We start from the raw sequence: 20,209 nt of genomic DNA, 5'->3' as shown, positions 1-20,209 counted from the left end.
CAAGAGTTGATATGATAATTACATTAAACCTGCAACCCGTTCGTGTCTGAGCCGAAGTGTGTATGTGTGTGTGCGCGTGTGTGTGTGCATGCCTCCTGCTGTTGCATTACACTAATTAGCTCGACAAACGTCTCAAGGTTGGCATTTTACCTGCGCAGGGTTGCAGTTTGACTAATGGGCTGCCTGCTCAGCCACGCGCTTCGGCTTGCAACATGTTGCCGCTGCAGCTGCTGCCGGGACGTCTGCTCACTTTGCCACTCAATAAACAGCCATTATCAGCGACTCTCCTCACTTCACCTTTATAGAATGTGCGCGGTCGCACCTTTAAATAAAACGAAAAGAAGGAAAAAAATGGGCCAGGCTCGCCGTTTAGGAAATCGACGCAGCTGATTGCAGACGTGCCCCTGGCCGCAAATCAGCTGCAGCAAATATTTTGACTGAGCTGCGACAATTACGCCAACTGGTTGCACTTGAAAGCGCAGCTGCTAGCCCTTCATTCCAGCATCTGCAGGCGCCCCTCCTCAGCTCCCCAGCTCCTCAGCTCTTCAGTTCTTCAGTTTCCCTCTTGCATTCTAATGACTTTTCTTGGGCTCCATTTTCGTTTTCCCCGCCAGTTCTGGGAAAATGTCAGGCGGACAAACAGGCCTCGGCTCTTATCTACGTGCCTTCCATTTAGTGTCTCAGTTTCCGTGGAAGACAAACGCTGCTTCGGTTGCGCCTCGAAAATTTAATTATCATTATGCCATATTATCTGCTCGAGATTCTAGATTCGTTCGGCTGCTCGCCAGCCTGACGTTGATTAATTTACAGAAATTTACGACACTTATCGGTACATAGATACATGTATATAGGAGTATATGCGCAAGGCAAGAGTTTTATCTTCGATTTTATAAATAGTAATACTACGTAGTAAAATAATGTATGCAAAATATATTGGAAAATTCTTCTTACCTTCTTTCTGATATTGAATAGATTCTGAAGGGAAATACTAATGGTGCCTTTTTAGTCCTTCTTTTAGTGTAACTTCAGTTTACTTATTCATATTTTCCTACATATAGCCAGCCAGTGTTGGTAAACCAGACATGAATCTGAAGTAAATGTTTACATACGACTCTCAATTACTTAACTGATTCTCATTTAATTTTCCTTCCGCTTCACTTTGATGCTTTACAATTTCGTCAAACTCTCATCGCACCATGTGCTCGTTAAGAGCGATGCAACACTTAGTGGAGCCAGTGTTGTTAAGCATTAGACAATGCCAACACCAGCTGTTATTTTACTTGTTGTTTCCTTCATTGTTTGCTATTAGTGCCCAGTGCCCAATGCAAGGCGCATGTTAAAGAAACATAAACAGCGAACGAGCGACCCGCTAACCCTACACTTAGCCCCATGCCGGGCTTAAGCACTTACCCAAAATAAAAACGGAAAAAAGCAGCAAAAAGAGAAAAGGAGAAAGAGAAGAGAAAAAGTTTTTCATTATTATTATTGCCCACGTTACGAGATGGGGGGCTGCTGATATGGGGGCGACCCATGGCTGGAGACGACCCAAAAACTCATCAGCATAATCAACAAAGCACTGCAGAGCTGGCGGGGGTGACAGGCTGTGCTGAGGCAATGTTGCATGCAACATGCGCAAGATTCGAGTGATTGCTGCCTGACAGCACGTTGAGAGCGCTGCTGACGAGTCGGCCTGCAGTTGCATAGACTATACATATGTACATACATATACAAATTCACAGGCGGACATGAAATAATAATTGTGATTGTTGTCCGTCAAGTGGATGAGCAGTCTTTGATGAGTCCAAATGTAAATATCTATATAGCATATATTTGGGTATGTGCAGCTGCAATTAGTTCAGACTCTCTTCGAGGACTGTCCCCTCTCGATGCATCACATGTGGCCAGCTGGGCAAAGGTTCATCAGCTGCGTTCATTATCTCAAGCATTCAGTGGACATTCGAGACAACGCGCCGAGAGCTTGATAAATTGTTTCTTGACGTGATTTGTGTGCTGACCGCTCTGATACGCTGCGATACGATTCATTACAATTCGATCTGGCTCTTCTTCGATTAGATTTCTAGCCCATTTGCTTTACATATGTGTGACCCAATCCAAATCGAAGCCAGCCCGGGGCCAGGCCACTGCTCAGTATATGCAAATTTATGTTCGCCGCAAAACGAAAGCAAAGTCGCTTTTCACATGTTTATTTAAACCCGATAGATGCTTTCTACACGATTAACACGCTGTCCGACACACACAGCAGACACCCTGGCAGACAGATAGATTGATGTATGTGCTGATATCTCGATATCTGTGCTGCGATTTCCAATGCATTTTTCCTTCGAGTAAATCAAAAACTGACTTGTTTCTGAAACGAAATTTGATGGTAAAGTAGAGCGTGCGTATAAAGTCGAAAATCGATTGTCCGTTTGATGGATGATCAAGAATCGCTCTAGAAATTCAATGGACTAAGTAGAACAACTAGTCAAAGTTTGTACAGAAAGAAGTGTGAAATCTAATTGGATTTTTTTTTTTAGTTATTTGTAAAACTGTTTATGCCATGAATTCCTCGAATTCTTCTTTACGATAAAAGTATGAAAAATGTGTGAAAAAGATAGATAATACTTAGATATTTGCCATAAGCTGAAAGTAAGTTTATTTTCGATAATGTTTTATTATCATTAAACAGCTTACCAACGGGGCTTAAGTGCTCAAGGCTAAAGTACTTTAAGATAAGCTGAAGATGCACACGGTCAGATATTGGGGATTAGCATATTACGATACCATAAAATATTTCTGCTACTTCATATCTAACAACTCAAACATTTATATTAGGTATCTTATCCATCCACGTCTCTCATTTCTACATCGAAATTCACCTGTATCAGTGCAAAGTTTGTAAAAACTAGAAGCTGACATTAAAGCACTTATATCTTTGCAGTAAGAAGCCCCATTTAAATTGTGTTGTGCAATAGTTTTTTATTGTCCTCCGTTGTTTTTTGTTGTGTATCAAATGCCAGCGCTCATTCACTCAACTGCGGCCTCATATCATTTCAGCAGCGTATTTTTTATTGCCCAGCTGCCCGGTTGGCAATCTTTAAGATGCATTTAGAGCGCAATTCAATTCCAACTGCCACACAGAGCTGGCCTGGGGCTGGGGCTGGGACTGGGGCTGGGCCTTTTAATTGAATGCATTAAGGCTGCTTTATGTGATGCGCTGATGTAGTTGCATTCACTTGGCACCGTCCGCTCACGTTGCACAGCTAATGCTGCTGCGGCAAGCTTTAAGCCTAAATTAGACTCAATTGTTTATAATTCTCAGTGGCTGTCAAGCAGCACTTCGACTCGTCTTCCACTCAAGGAAGTGCCCAGCATCAGAGTCAGCATCAGCCTCAGCCTTCGTCTCGCACTCGCACTCGATCTCGATCTCAATTTGGATTTTATTAAGAAACTGGTTGGGTCTACGTCGAGTTGACTTTGTTGCCAAAGCATCCACCCGCTGAATTCAGAGAAATACTATAGATCGAGCGGCTTAACAGCAGCGCCTCACAGCAGGTTTCGTGTCTAATTAATGCAGTTCCACAAAAATAAAAAAAATAAACTCGATAGTTTTTGGGTCGCAGTCGCGCCCTTTTGGCTTCACTTTTTATTGAATTTTTGCATAATACATAAATATTAATATATATATATATACACATATTTTCATGCATCATTCTGCGACGATCGAGGCTCGCTGATAAGCACGAAAAAATCCAAAGCTTCATCTATAAACAAACATTAAATCATTGTCATTTAGATTTTACGAGTATATATATATTTGATGACGTGCATGAAATGTTTATTATTATTTTAACATGATGTCATCTAATGTGTTTTCCTTTGTAAACTAATACAAATGTGCTAGAGTGTGTGTGTGTGTGTTACATTTATATGAGATCTTGGCACACACCTCGAGTCGACATCAATTATATTAACATTAGCTCTGAGTGCGCCTTCTTCAGCAGCAGCAGCAAAAAACTCACGCATTCAAATCGAAACAACAACTCGACCCAATTAAATTGTCTTCAAGACGACTCTAATGACTACAAAACTAAACGTATTACAAGTGCTTTTTTCTGTTCCTGTCTAGAATTGTTTTTTAGCTGTCGAATGTGGCTTCCAATGACTTCATTGGAGCAAGGCAGCATTATTCTTAGACACGAAACTCATTGACTGAGCTTTTGAGAAGCAGAATATTGATTGTCTCAAAAGACATAAGACAGAACTAATGCATTAGAGTAGCAATTGTTATTAATAACTAGTCGAAGTTATAATTAGGCTTAGAATCGCCTGTGTCGGACTAATAGAGCTCGTACAAAGCAGACGCAGCTAACTAGAGGTAAATTATAGAGGGCTTCACTAATATGAGAAAGAATTTATAATATCACAGATTGATAAAGATCTTCAATAATTATTTTGAAATTTTTTTTATTGAGAATATGTTAGCTTGAAATAGGACAAAATATCGTATGAATACTTTCTTAAAAGCATGCCTTATCAAGGAATGTAACTGAGTTCCGAAAGGTCTCACATTTATTCTGCAAAATGTTTTATATTCATGCATATATGATAATGAATATAAATATCATAACTAAGATTAATCACCGACTTTGCTTAATCTATAAAAATAATTATATATTATAATCTTTTCAAAGGGCTCAACAATTTAGAGACTTGAACATGCCAGATGCTAATACTAATTTCCATCCAAAATATACCCATACCTCCTAACATATTTGCGAATCTGCTTGATAAGAGGTTGTGCAAAAACATTTTCTGTATACATTTTTGATTTGTTTTGTTTTTGAAATACAATAAAAACACATTTGTCATGTTCTGGCTGCATACTTTATGAATCGAAACTTGAAGCAGTGCGACACAGCCTTGAGTGGGGCTAGCTGTCAGAGACATAAAAACCCCTGCGTAATTCCCTCGTAATGCCGCTGGCGCTGCCCCGCGCGTCGCGCGATGCCCTCCCCGGCGGATCTGACATGAAGCTACTTGGCAATGCAGTTGACAGCCTCGCTTTGATTATTTTTGCGCATTTGTTGTGCTTTAATTCTCAACCAGTTTTGACATTGAATATTTAGAATTTCATTTTGTTTTGCCATCAATTTGCGATGGTGTTTTCGTCAGAGTTTTGTCAGCAATTTGACAGGCCGAGGCGCTTAAGAGCCGCAGCAAATAGCCCGGGGCTTACTTAAATGCTGTAGTTTCTCGGCTAGAGCCACATGTTGTCTGCGGATCTCAAGTCTGAAGTGGCGAGCGCTTTAATCGTGTCGCAACTCATAATTCATTTCATTTCCTGAATACATTTCGCTGTCATTTTATGCGTTGGCCGATTTTGTTTTTGTTTTTAACTTTTTTTGCTCTTATTTTCCCATTTTTCCTCAGCTTTTTTTCTTTTTGTGGCAATTTCCTTGTGAGATTTGGCGCAGCTGATAAGCTGCCACGTCTAGACTAGAGACTCTTTTTGCTGCGGCCCACAGAGAAACCTAGAGACAGACGTCGGCGATAAGCCGTAGCACTGCCGGGCCCTGCCCCCTAGGCCAGTGGCTGTCAAACTGCAACTCGTTAGCGAAAGTTTTGTCGATTGGGAAGCTGCGCAGGAAATTGCATTCATTTCGTTCGCTTTGGAGCTGACATTTACCAGGCCACACAATAGACAGGCATGCCAATGGAGCAGCTATTAAATGCCAGTGCACATTACACAATAAAACAATAAACAGTGAACCCTGCCCGAAAATATTCGCAATGCAAATGCAAAACACTTAGACGCCTACGTGACTTCGCAGCCGTCGAATAAACTCGGCTTCGAAATGCCAGATTCGCCTTCGATTTGGGCAGGCCTTGAGTTGGTTTGACTATTGACAGCTCAGAATTAATTTGATCCATTTGCGCATTTTTAGCCACGTCGCAGTTTGGCATGCACTGCGCTGTTCTATTCGATTCACATAATAATGGCGGAGATCTCTTTCTTTCTGCTTTGCTGTCTTGGCTTTGCCAAGGCTCAATCTTCTGTTGCAGCTAAAGCGTAATGCGACAAAGTTCATGTAAAACTGCGGGTCACAAATTGTACCCAACCCTGTTGAGGCTTTTTGTTGATTTTTTGCAATTTACAAACTCTATTATTTATATTATTTTCAAGTTTATTCAGTCTGGTAGCTCATGAACAATTTACTCGTTCGTAAGAGAGTCATATTGGACAGTTCAATCAAATGAAACGTTCATGAACAACTGATTAACTCAGTAAAGAGCTTTGTTGATTTGCAATTGAACTGCATCACTGAACAAGTTTTTTCGAATGAACAACTCAATTGAACTTATTCCGTTTTCTATTCTACAGTCACAAGAATAAATACGAAGTGACTGCACGATGCTCGCTCACAAACGACTAAATATATTTTCACATTTTAGGATTTACTAAAATTAATAATAACTATTCTACGGTTAAGTTTGAGCAATCCTTTAAGAAATCAAATAATGAGCTCTGTAGATGCTCCTCAATACTTTGACTTCCTTTAGAGATTTACATCAATGTGCATACTTCCCCAACCCTACGTACTCTATTCATACTATGAACGAGTGTAATAAGATATTAATATTCTTTATTTTTCATTCAATTTTTTCATTTTCTAACTAACTTCTATATAAGTCGGATTTCTCCAGCAGCTATCAAGGCCGCTCTGTAAAGCACAGTCCGCTTTCTCTTTGCCTTGAGCCTAGCTCGTGGTTTAATCGCTTCCTGGTTCTGCCCGAGTGCAGCCCGCATATCGCGTATGCCAACTTTATGAGTTTCAGTTTTTTTTTTTTTTCAATTTTTTTTATCAACCATTTGACACTTGGACTGGCAGAACAGGCACTTAAAATGTATCTATAAGTACGATTCTGTCGGCCGCTGTCTCTGTGTGAATGTGGATGCCATGTGGCGGCTGCTTTGCTGCGGCGGCACCGCAATTCCATGCCACATGCCCACCACTTGTTGTTGTTGCTGCTGCTGTTGCTTTTGCTGCTGCTGGTCATGCTGTTGTCAATTGGTTTGTTAGTTTGACTGCAGTCGTTGACACTTGAAAGGGAGCTTCAGTTCAGTTGGGTTCGAGTTCGCTTCGCTTCGCTTCGGTTTCTAGTTCTGGCTCTTTCGCAACTTGCGGACTCTGCTGACAGACATGGCTCGAGTCATGTTGTTGTCGTTGTGCAATAGCAGCAGCAGCAACAGCAACATCAACAGCAGCAACAACCACAATAATAATAGCAACTGGCAATTGCAATAAATAACAATGTTCTAATGTCATCAACATAAGCAGAAGTCTATTGCCTTGCTATCTCTCTCTCTCTCTCTCTGTCTGGGTGTCTCTTTCTATTGCTTTTCTCTCCAGCCAGCCTTTGTTGTTGCTGTTGCTTTTTAGCACTGCGTGAATTGGCTGTAATTGTTTTGATTGCAGTTCATTGCATGTTCTTCACACAGCGCTCTCTCTATCTCTCTCGCTCGTACTCTTTATCTCCCTGTCTTTACCTCTTGCTCTCTCTTTCCTGCAGCCTTCACCTCTGTCTGCCTCTCTTTAATAAAGAGCTATTTTAATTGTTGCTGCTGTTAGATACATCAGCTTTGCCAATGCTGTAATTGTTCTACATTGATGGAGTTATTAAAAAAAAAAAAAAAAACTATTCCGACAACCTTAACTGCAGTGGTTCATAATTCAAAGACTGTTATTATACTAGAGTTGAGAGACGAGCAGTGAAACAGAACAGAAGAAATACGGGCTAAAGACAATTTCCTCTTGCAATATAGATTCGATATCGATATACGATCTTGATCTGTGGGGTAGGCCCAATTAAACTTCGATTCACAATGATTAAATTTTCAAGAAGAGAGTTACAGATATATTTTTATATAGTAAGTTTATTTCTCTAGTAAAAGTTGCTTTCGCATATAACCATCTTTATTTATAAATTGAGACTACTATCCAAAGAAAGATTTATAGATTTTTTTTTTTTACATATTTATATTTATTGATAGCTTTGCTTTTGGTTTCCAATTGGGGATACATTTGTCTTTTTATCTGATCTTTAACAGAATATAAATTCAACATATATTCAATATGATCAGATGTATTTATTAAAAGAAATTAATTAGTGAACGACCAATATATTCAGGCATATCCATAGATATTTCTCTTTTACTTATGTTTTCCACTTGAAGATAGGCTTGTTATTTGTTCGTCTGATAATTATTCGAATATAGACTTGATATATATTAGAATTGATGTAATATTCTTAATACGCAATTGGGTTTGTCAGTTTCCTCTGATGTAGGCATAGAGAGAGAATTGTATATGTATGTGAATCTCTGTTATTTCAATGCCCTAAGTACAACTTAGTCAACTGGCCCTTTACACATCATTACAGGTTTGTTTCAAAAGAACTCAGTTCCACATAAAAAGGTTCATTTGTTAGCTCATTTAGTATGTCAAACAGGCCATAAAGAGTACACTTAAGACCTAGTAAAACTGGAGCTTTAGCAATATCTAGTGTAGGGCCTACTCCCAAGTCTTGCATAAATCCATTGCTCAATAGTTCGTTGCTTTAGTTTATTTCCTCGTTAAACAATTGACACTCACATTGCCTTGAGACGCTCTTAGCACGCGCTTTTGGCCCTTTTCGTGTGTTGGCTCGAAATGCTTTCAGCAGGCCATTCAAAATCCGACAACTCTTCGAATCCATTAGATACGCTCCATTGTTAAAGTACATATATACATACGCTCATATATGTATATGTATATATATATATATATATATATATATATATATGTAATTTTGTATCTGTCCGTCAATCAAAGGCCTGTGGCATTCAGTCATGTGAAATGGATGCTAATTGGGCGTTAATGAAAAGCTTAAGCCGTAAAACTGAAACGATAAAAATAAGAGTATTTAGCCGACTTTAGAGCTGAGCTGCACTTAGCCCATTATGTGGGCGTGACAGCTGAAGCAGGTTCAATGCACGCTGCTCGATGCGTGGCATCAATTAAGCATGATTGATGCAGCTTTAGTCTCTTCTATCGACCCCCAGCAATGAGACCCCCCAGCCGCAGTATAAACACATACATAAGAAACGAACTGAACAGAAATAAAGTGAACTTCGATTAATCAATGCGCCCCGAGTGAAAGACTAAATCGAAGACAAACATGAAAATCCAATGAAAACAGAAATCAGTGCCAACTCGAACAAGCCCAAAGTCCAATCGAGAGCTGAGCCCCGCAATGTCCGCGGCTAGTACCAGCAACCGCCCACCTTCCTCGCCGCTCTCGACGCCCCTCTACGATGGCTATGCCACGATACGGGCCCGCGGGCTCAGCCGCTCCCGCTCCATACGCGCCGCAGAAGCCACCGAGGCGGCGGCCGCTGCTCAGCCGCACGAGCTGCAGCTGGAGCGCAAGCGCACCGTCTCGCTGAGGAGCAACTACAGTCGCAGCTCCTCGCTGAGCGGCAACGGGGTGGAGGAGATCTACGCGAGGGCCAAGCCTGTGCGCACGCCCATCATCGGGGACCTGGAGCCGATCTATGCGAGTGCCACAGCTACAGCAACAGCAGCAGCATCGGCAGCAGCAGCAGCCACAACTGCAGCGGGTTTCCGGCCTCTCTCGGATGCGTCGAGCTCCTCCGGCGGCGGCTCCATGCCCTGCGACTATCAGAGCGTTAAGAAGAACTCGCGCTTCTCGCTCGACTCGTTGCAGAGCAGCGCCACGCCCAAGACGCCCGACTACAACACGGCCGGCGAGGAGGAGCACATCTTCCTCTACACGGCGCCGGCGAGCCCCAAGCGCCGGCTGGACAGTGGGCTGCGCAGCTCGTACGACAGCTCGGAGCGCGTCTGCTACTCGCCGCTGCCCAAGATCAGCTTCGACATGCAGGAGCGGGACGGCCGCCAGCAGCAGCAGCATCAGCAGCAGCAGCGAGCCGCGCTGCGCCACAACTCGGTGGGCTCTGCGGGCAGCGCTCGGCTGAGGCCCATGACGCTGTCGCTGACTGAGGCGTCCGGCTGTGGCTCGCCCACGGGACTGCCGCCGCCTGCGCCCGTGCGCCGCGAGAGCCTCTATGCCAAGCCAAAGATCTATGCCACGCCCACGCGGCCGCCCACCACGAAGCGGCTGAACCTGTACGAGCTGCCCATTGTGACGCAGCGCAGCAGCAGCACCGACCACCTGTTGGAGCGCTCCTACACCAGCCAGAGCCTGGCCACCATCGACCAGGACGAGCTGCTGGTGGTGCCCACGGCCATGCCCATGCTGCCCAGCGCCGTGGACCGCCGCTACCACACGCTCGGCCACATGCGCGTGAAGAGCATGGCGGCTGGCCTGCACCGCAGCATGGACACCCACGACATCAACTCCGGCTGGCCCGCGCCTCCGGGCAACCACAAGTCGGCGGGCAACATCTACGCCTCCGCGGATGCGGCTGTCAGCGATCTGAATCGCATGGCTCCCGAGTACATGGATCCGCTGGACTTCAAGATCGGCTGCCAGACGACGCTGCGCAGCAGGCCGCTGATACCATGGTACGAGCTAGCTATACGGCGCGACTTTAAGCGGCAGTCCTGCCCGCCCATGGGCGCGTCCCTGACGTTGCCCACATCCCCGCAGCTGAATGATCAGGTGAATAAAACTATCGATCATTGAAATGATTGATATGAGAAAACGAAAACGTTATTTACACCCGCAGGAAACGAATATAACAGTTTCAAGTCTGACCAATCATATAGAGGTTAATGATCAATACAAATATTTCTTAGATTATTAACAATTGAAATCAGCCGAAGAACATGAGTAAGAGCTATGAATATTTCGAATTATTCATAACTAGCTAACTTTATATCAGATCAATTTGAATATGATTGGATGTGGCTATGATCGATAAATGGTATCGAATTAATATTAAGATTTAAGATGTATCATTTTAGCGTTAAGGAAAAGTAAATATCACTATTTAAAGTTCATCCTTAATAATGATCGATAACTGTTACCAAATCAATGTCTGTCGATAGCATTTTTTTGGCGATTTATTGACTATGTTCTTCTTCTTTAATAACGCCTAGAATACCATACTATCATACATCATTTAGAGTATTATCCTTAATATAAAGGTAGTGTATTTATTGTTCGTAGCAAAACTGATATTGATCGATAGTCATCGAATATATGTGATGCATCAATAGATGTTGCGAGCAATTTCTTGGCATTATAAGAAGCATTAGGAGAAATGTCTCTTCTTTTTCAATGAATATCCATCAATTTTTACTTAAGAAAAAATATACCTATTTGTAGTCACATTTGCTTCCATATGTACATTTGTCTCATATCTCAAAAGAACATTTGAGCAACAGCAGAGGGAAACCGCATCTCTAGCGATTTACTGACTTGTTTAATCATTCCATTGATACAATAGATACAGACACATATATTTTCTATTCAATCACTCGTTCGCTTTCGAAAGCCTTGAGGAACCTTTTGCCATTCGTGAGTGCATGAAATGTCTCATTGAGTTCATCGCATTAGCTTGCAAGATAGATGCGTTGGCTCTCAAACTCGATTGTCATATTATTTGTTGCATTCGAACAATGCCAGCTATGCATCGGCTATGGATACTGCTGCAGCTAGCTGGCTGACTGGCTGGCGAAGAGAAACGCAGTTGGCATCAACTTGGCAACGGTTTGGCCATGTGGCCTGTTCCTTGTTCCTTCTTTTGCGAAATGCAGCAGGCATAGCTCGTCCGGCTTTGGCATTACGAATGCAGGCAGTGGCGCATAAGGTAAGCTATGCGAGTGGCCAACGTCCACTTGTACGGCTGTCCACAGGTCTGTCCAGCTGTCTTGTCAGTTGCCGTTAGACGCGTTGCCCACTGATTGATTTAATAAAAGTTGCATGAGCCTCGCTCGCTGCGCGCTTCTTGCTGCCTGCCTTTGGGCGCGACGAGAGAGCACTTCAGCATATTAAATAAATGAGCCAAGACGTTGGCCACATCCATGGCAGACGAACAGTTTGGCCAGCACTGGGCCTGCTGATTTTAATCCTGCTTCCGCTCTGGTTCTGGCTATGGCTCTGGCTCTGGATCAGGCTCTGGCAGCAACCAACATCTGTTGGCCATGTCCAAATCTGTTGACCTGATTCGCAGAACACGCAATTGATATGTTGTCCAAGCTGAAATAAGCTGCAGCTGCCCCAGTCTCGCTTGCTGTCTCTTTCTAACGAGCTGCGCAGCATATGGGATATTTGAGCTTGGCCCAGAGTCTCCGTGCAGTGGCAGCAAATATATATATATTTTTTAAATCAAAGCTGATTCTAAAGAGTTGAAAAACAAAGTGCACTTCGTCAAGATGGACCCTAGATCTAGTGGCGTATAATGAATATTGTCATTTGTAACTTATCTATATACATACTATTGCAGTAGCTGAACATGAATTAGTTTTTTATATAATGCTGAGCTACTGTCGCAACGATGATTACCGATTATGTACCCCATTTTACCAATTTTAATTGTGCTCAAAGTACAACAACAATATCAATGTCTATCGCCAATTGCGGGTCCAATCAATGTCAACTCTAAAAGCAAATAAAGCTGCCAATAATAAATATAGATATCTTTCGATTTTGCTGCCTTTGATTTGGCGCGTTTTTAATGCCGTTTTTTTAGGCTTAGCCAGTTTTTTGGAGAGTGTTTCATGTTTATTTATGAGCGGCGCTCGACGAGACTCAACAGCTGCCAATCGAGCTGGTAACTCGAGACGAGACGAGAAGAGCCGAGTCTTTGGCTTTGGCTTAAATGAAAAGTGAAATTGGTAGCTTGATAGCCTGGCCAGATTGCCGGCGGGCGTGTGAAACGATCGCCGTCACAGTAGCCTGACTGCAGTTACAGTTTGAGCTGCACTGTGCCACACACACGCCCAGGCAGAGCTTGATCAGTTCAGCAGTTCAATTGGCTCAAGTTGAAGGTCACGCGTTGATTGCTGCTAATTGATAGAGAGAAATTAACATATTTGGCAATTATTAGCAGCCTGACGTCTGCCAACATCGAAGTTGAATCCTACAGCTGATTTATGCGATTTTGATTGATCGATGGATGGGTCACAATGGGTCAATCAATCATGTTATACATAGGCACAAACTGCGCCATCAATTGACTAAATATCTCACTTAAATCTAGGTGACAGCGCGTGCAGGAGAAAGGGGTATAAGAATGCCGAATGATGTAAATGCACGACAAAGAAAGGGCATCTACATATGTCTTAAGTGCTTGAGAATAAACTTATATATTTTCACTTTCATTAATATGCAAAGATATATATTGTCATGATATTAAATACCCAAACACCCAGGGTGAAAACAAATGAATAATAAGGCAATAATTACTATAATAATATATATATATAATATAATAATATTAAATAATAAGATATATAGATTGTATAGAAAGTTAATTAATAACATTTGCCTCTTGGTATAGCATTGAGTTCTTTAGGCATACAAGTTTCATATGAACTAAGTACGAGTTGCCTGGGGGTCGATTTCCAGCTGAACCATATACAACTTGTGTGAGTATAGGCAACCAAAACGCACTCAATTAATTATAACTAAGATATCTATTTTGGCAAATTTAATTATGAGGTTCACCTTGAAGCGGATGCATGAGGCTAGCTGTAAGACTCAGTAAAGCTGCCAGCCAACTGTCGAGCTCTGCTGGCGGCTCTTCCTTCTCAGGCTGATGGTGCTCCGGTTGCTCGAATCGTATCGCAGAAATAACAGCATGCATAATTAATAAACAGAACTTTGAGCAACAAATTGGCCAGTTTATAGCTGAGTTCCTCGCTTGGCTTAAGTAACTCGTTAGCTTTTATCTCTTGGCATCGCTTATTAAAGCAAACGCTTGATCAACGAGATCTGGCGATTGTGGACAGCCTGTCTACACATGCAACGTGAAAAGGTGTACATATATATCTTTATGAACATATATGTCATTTGTATGTCTTGGATAGTCGTTATAATTGCCACAAAGCAACCCGCTGAGCGCTGAGCACTCAGTGATTGACGTACTGACTGACTGAATGACTTACTGCCTGCCTGCATCTCCCTCTCTCTCTCTCTCTCTCTCTCCCTCTCTTTCTCTTTCTGGGCCCCTAGTTTCGGCGGCTTGTTTTTGTCAAAGGCAACATGACAGCAACACCTGATCTATGCGCTGTTTTTTCGTTCGGTATCTGCATTCTGGCATTTGGCTATCTGAACATGGTTTCTGAATTCTTCGCCTTGGCGCAGTGGCAGCCTTTTAATTTATGACAAATGCAATTTGTAGCTGCTTAATTCATAAATATTTATTTCGAACAGCGCACCAAACGGGGCCACGTGAGCCGCCTTTGCAGCTCACAGGTGTCTTAGCTTATTTACTTTTGGTTTTTTGTTTTTGGACGAAAACCTGTTTGCAGAGCAGCTGAAACTCGTTTCATTTGAGCTGCTAATAGAGACAGAGATCCGACAGACAGCGCGCCTGATGAAGCTGTTCGGGCTGCGCTGCCCAGGCCACAGGACGCACTCGCTTTGGTGGCCTCCCCAAGGAAATCAGCGCAAGCGAAAGCAAACTCAGGCAGACGAGCAAGCAGAACAACAAGAGCCAGAATCAAAACAGAAAACAAACAACAATGGACAAACAGAAGACACCGAATGAGCTCCGCCTCCTGCTCGGTGCCCTCTGCCAAGCAGAGGAGTAAAGTTTTATTCGATTCGAGAACCGGCGTAAAAAACTACGCATTGAAAACTGGTCGCGGGGCGCAGTTCAGTGGAGTGTTCTTCGAGGTTTCAGTATGTATCTTCATTTTAAAGCACACACACACACAGGCATGTACACACTCATGCAGAGACCTACACACGTCTGGCTGTAATCCTGAACGTGTGTCTTTTGTGGCTTCCGGTCTTGAAATCGAATAATCAATAAAAGAAAAACAAAAGCAGGCAGAAAACTAAAGAAATCTGAACAACGCGCTCTTCAATGGACATTGATCGTGTCACAGAAAAACAGTCGAGTCATGCCAGAGGTTGAAAGGGGGGAAAAAGGGCACAGAGTCGTACAAGAGGAAAATATGAGGGGGAAAACTGAAGAGTTCGTATATTAATGAATGGAGGGGTCTGCGAGTCGAGTGCAGGTATTAGGGCTAAATTGGGCATTTTACGATGCAGCCGAATATGGAATATAAATGGAAACATTTCTGTTTTTCTGGTGCCTCTACGATACATGCGAAACTCACTTGAAAGTTAATGAAATCCAGCATGCGAGCTCTCGAATTAGATTTTGTGGTCAATTGCAAGAGATACTTATCGAGGCGCATCTACGGAAAACACTTTAGGAATTCCAATCCTATGGAATTCCCAGTCTCTGTTATCCTATTAATTGTCCATTAGCACATCTAATCTATGATGCAAGACCAATCCCCAAATGGCCATAAATTATGCATATTGAATGTCTAAATAGCATTAAATGCAGCATTAACTCACAATCGCTTCTCCTCTGCTTTATCTTTACAGGTAAGTCTCGACCCAGCATCGATTTGAGCCACACTTGGGGGTATCGTAAGTAGTTGTTGCTGTTGGGCATTAGCCAGATGGCAAATTTATCTAATGCCAAGCGAGCCACGAAATTGCTAAAATGAGGAATGAGAATGGAGAGTGGAGAGTGGAGACTCGAAGAGAACGGCACAGAAGAAGCCTTGTGCAAATAATGGATGCTGCAATCTTAGTCTTTCACCAGCCAACGTCTGTTCGGCTCGAGATCAAAGCCAGAGCCTGAGATTGCCTCTGCGACTGCGACTGCGACTGCGACTGTGGTCCAGCTTGGTGTCTGTGGTGCCGTTTCTCTCACTTTGAGCATAATCCAACTCCAACTCGAACTCCGACGCCGAACTCAGCTGCACCGCAGCGGACAAGATCTTAATGATGATTTGCTATTTCTACCCGCTCTCTGTGGCTAAAGGCTTCGATTCGCCGGGCTCGTCCAAGTGGAAGCGATGCGCATGTCGCCCCAGCATCGACCACAGTCGGCAGCTCAGTCGTAAACAATCGCGTTGGATTAGTTTGTTAATCAGTTTATTATGTGGCGGCAACTGTGTTGTGATCAGCTCTTGAGTTGGCCGTGACCGGCACACAGGCAGATGGCAAGATGGACAGGGGAGCAGCGGGGCACCCAGGCAGTCAGGACAGCTCAGCCAAAGGCAAACAGTTTTTGAGGCGTTGCCCAAATGCCAAATAAATGAAGTCGAGCGGCAAATGGCAAAGCGAATCAATGCGAAATTCACAAATTGAGATATGAGCATCGCGCAATTTACATATCTGCAAATCAAAAGTGCATGAAATATTAATTAAAGGCAGCTCAGAATTATTATATCGTTGCGTGGCAGTTTCTGAAAAATTGACGACGTGAAGATAGCAGCAGATTAGCCGACATATAAATGTAACATAGTTTTTAAATTTGTTGAAACCCCAAAATAGAGATATATTTTGATATCAGATTTTTATATTATACCCTCAAGTTCTTGAAAATAGAATTGGTTTTGCAAAAATTTAAATGAAGTCAGAAGCAGGCGCTATTGATCCCATACGATATAAATATTCTGCACCCGGACATTGAGTTGAGTCGATATAGCCATGTCCATCTCTCCGTCTATCTCGTAAACCGCAGAAGCCAGAAACTTGAAATTCGAAATACATATACTCATGATGAAAATAATAGGTACACCAAATTTTTTTTTGAGATTCTGCCATAACTAAAAAATTTTTGATATTTTGAAAAAAAAAAAAAAAAAAAAAAAAAAAAATTGATGGTAGCTATATGAGTCTATCATTTTATTCCATAACCATTCCATTTGACTTGCTGGAAATACAAGAAATATACGCCCTAGTATTCCAACCCGTTTAAGCCGCCCTCGCTTGGAACTCAGAGCTCTGTCTGTCGATCGTTTTGAGTATTTAAAACACTTCTCATTCGCTAAATGCAGTGCTAAGATCTCAAAGTCTAAATAGGCATCAGTTAGGGCCCCGCAAATATCTTATCTAATCTAATGCAGTTGCGACACGATAATTATTGCGATACAAGTACATATATGTGTATAATGCATATATATTTATAGATTAACTGCCTGCACTTATCTAACGGAACTCGCTTTTAGTAAACCTATAAAAAAAAAAACCACATATAAATTTACGAACATTTTTCTCAGACTCGAGTCCAAGAGTTTTCCAATTTCCCGCACACAATTCACAACAGAAATCAATCAAATGAGCCACTAGCTAGATGTCTTTATCTTTGACGCAAGGTCAAAGTGATTAGACCCCCTGTGAATAGGGAAAGAGTTTGGCTTGAGCCGATGACCTTCATTTATCATTAATTATGAAAACTTTTGCCGTCAAACTTTCACTTGGCGAATTTTCAGTGCCACGCCCCATGCATAATACATGCGAAAAGCGGAAAACTGTTACAGTTCTTGGGCAAACAAATGTCAAGTGTAGTTGCAGTTGCAGTTGCAGTTGCTGTTAATGCTGCTACAATTGTTGTTGCTGCTACTGCTGCTGCTTCAACCAGGCATAAATCATTTGAAAAGGTCAAAGGGCGCACGCCTACGTGGCATGTTGCTGTCAGTGAGGCACAACACATGCTCGCCGGATGTCTGCAGCAATTGTCAAGTGGTTGTCTCAGCTGGCTGCTAGCAACATGAACATGATTTATGCACGCCAGCAACACCAAACAGTTGCTGTTGCCGGCGACCCACTTAAGCAGCTACACTAACTTTGCGGCTTATCACAAGTCGCCTGCTATCTATGGCCGATACGAAGGCTATCAGCACCGGCGACTTGTCGCAGTTAGTTAGCTGAAAACTTGCTGACCAAAAAGAGAAAAGAGAGAGAACAAAGTTGACAAGTTGTTGTTTTTATTGTTGCTGTTGCCATTGAACTTGAACTTTGTGTTGTGCTGTCTGCAAATTGCAAGCAATAAATTAAACATTGCAACAACAACAACAGCAACAGCAACAGCAACAGCAACAGCAACTCCCTTGCCAGCAACTTGCACAGCCAAATTAAAGTTGGCAACAATTGTTTGTTGTTGTTGAACTTGTTTAGCATATGGAGGGTGCCCTGCACAACTGACTTTCCATATGCCTGCCATTCACTCTCTCTCTCTCTCTCTCTCTCTCTCTTCCACTCTCTATGTGTCTCTCTCAGTCACCCTCTCCCTTTTTGGCTAACATTGCCCGTCGAGGCGTAACGCGTTTCTTTACGCTTCGTTGCCATCGTTGTGCTAATGAAGTGCTGCAACAACAACAACAGCAACAACTGCAGCAGCACCAGAAGCAGCTACAGCTGAAAGTGCAACTACAACTGCAACATTAGCAACAAACAACAATCGCAACATTGCATACAAAACCGCACAGTTTGGAAGCAACTTCATATAAATGTTGTTGAGCAGCAACAGTTGCTGAAAGAGGTCTCTCTTCGTTGCTGTTGATGCTGCTGCTGCTGCTGCTGCTGCTGCTGCTAATGCTGTTGTTCAGCTTAATTTGATGCCCTTCCGGTTGTAGTTTTTCATTGTCAATTGCGAACGTTTCTCTTGTCTCACAAATTATTTATAATTTTTTCGATTGCTTTAAACTTTCTAAGAGTGACCAGCGAGTCGAAAGGTTGCCAGATCGTTGTTGTACTTATGAGGTCGCCTTTAACTTGCCCCTTGAGCTTTAAACTCTCTGCCTTCATTTCACTGCTCCATATAGCTGACATAATAATCAAAATAATTAGTATGCGGGCCATTTCGTGGTGGAAAAAGGGAGATCCTGTTCCTAGCAGTAATGCTGCCAGACTAATTAAATTATGCTTTACGCTCTGCGATAAACGTGCCTCCAACCTCCAGCCCCACGTAACAATCAACAGCTCTGAATTGAAAAGCCACGTACTCGACTCCAAACAGCATCCTAGATAACCCTTCCATGAGCTCAAAAACTTTGCACATTTACTCAGCCGACTCACGTATGCGGGCGAAACATAAAAATTGATTACGGTGCGTATGCGTAATGCCACCAAGGACACGCTACAATGCCCCACAGGCCACAAACGAGACGCCTAACGGGATATATCACAGCTCTATAAGAGTATATATGCCTCTATAAGCATATCTGGCTGTGTGAGTTAAGCTCTCCACACTCCAATGGAATTTTATGGCATATCATTCTACAATAGCTGGCGATTCGTGCCGAATTTCGCTTTGTGCCTGGGCAAAAGCAATTAAAGTGAATTATCAAACAGTTTTTAAAAATGGATCGATAGCTGCGCAGGGAAGAGTCCGAGGCAAAGCAAACAGCAATAAAAACTATTAAGAATGAGCTCAGCTCGAGCGGTTTAGGCGCCGTCCTTGAACTCTGTAAACAAGCTGAGCTCGAGAAGTGGCCCAGAGCTCAGTTGGCTCTGGCTTCGGCTCTAGCTTTTCATTAACTGATTTATACTATATAAGAAGCTTTTTTTTGCGCCGTGCTTGAGCGTGTCGACTCGCCTCGATTTGCATAAGCGACACGCAAATTAAAATGTGAAACGTGTTAGATGCTTATCAATAAACGAAACATGGGCACGTAGCCGTTAAGGGGGCAGGCGGCGATGCGATACAGAAGTCGCTTTTGGTTAATAACTAACTGCGATAGCGTTTAGTCAGCTTCACTTGCGCTTCAACGTATTCCGATTTGCTCACAGAGTCAATTAACTAAGCGGGGCGTAGCTCTGTACAGATAGTTGAAAGGTTGGCTCAGACTCGATGATATCATGCAAGCAGCGTGGATTATGAATTTCCTATGAATTAGCCACATGCCAATGCTAATGTTGGTCAATTAACAGCCAGCTAAATTTGCACGCGAGAGCAGCTAGAAGAGATCTACGAACTTAGTCACAAATTGTTGATAGCTTCATAGGAACAGTTTTGTGCAAAGAAAAGATTCAGCTCAAGCTTTCTTGTTTTTATTGGAAAATCTATATAGAGAAGAACTGAAACTTGATCAACTCGCTGTCAAATTAAACGGCTCAAGTCTAAGGCTAACTTAGCTAAGGAAGTTTAAACCACTCAAGTGCCTCTCATTTACTCGCCTTTGTCTGGGTGAAACTTTCT

At 42.7% G+C, this 20,209-nt stretch overlaps 1 protein-coding gene across 11 annotated transcripts in view; it reads left to right on the top strand.

Moving 5' to 3' along the window:
- sick (sickie) overlaps nt 1-20,209 on the top strand; it is a 274,376-nt gene that overhangs the window by 247,559 nt on the left and 6,608 nt on the right. Inside the window, exon 2 of one of the 11 annotated variants that reach the window (XM_089258238.1) lies at nt 9,107-10,689. The exons of the other annotated variants lie outside the window; for them this stretch is intronic. Within the exon in view, the coding sequence (XP_089114364.1) occupies nt 9,298-10,689 (1,392 nt within the window). The 5' untranslated portion in view covers nt 9,107-9,297. The remainder of the gene's footprint in view (nt 1-9,106; nt 10,690-20,209) is intronic. 11 annotated transcript variants of the gene reach the window in all.

This window comes from Drosophila navojoa, chromosome 3 (assembly GCF_054131105.1).
Source record: "Drosophila navojoa isolate 15081-1374.11 chromosome 3, UAZ_NAV_1.0, whole genome shotgun sequence".
NCBI classification, from domain to species: domain Eukaryota; kingdom Metazoa; phylum Arthropoda; class Insecta; order Diptera; family Drosophilidae; genus Drosophila; species Drosophila navojoa.
The sequence above is the reverse complement of the archived record's forward strand: the minus strand, read 5'-3'. Positions and strand labels throughout refer to the sequence as shown.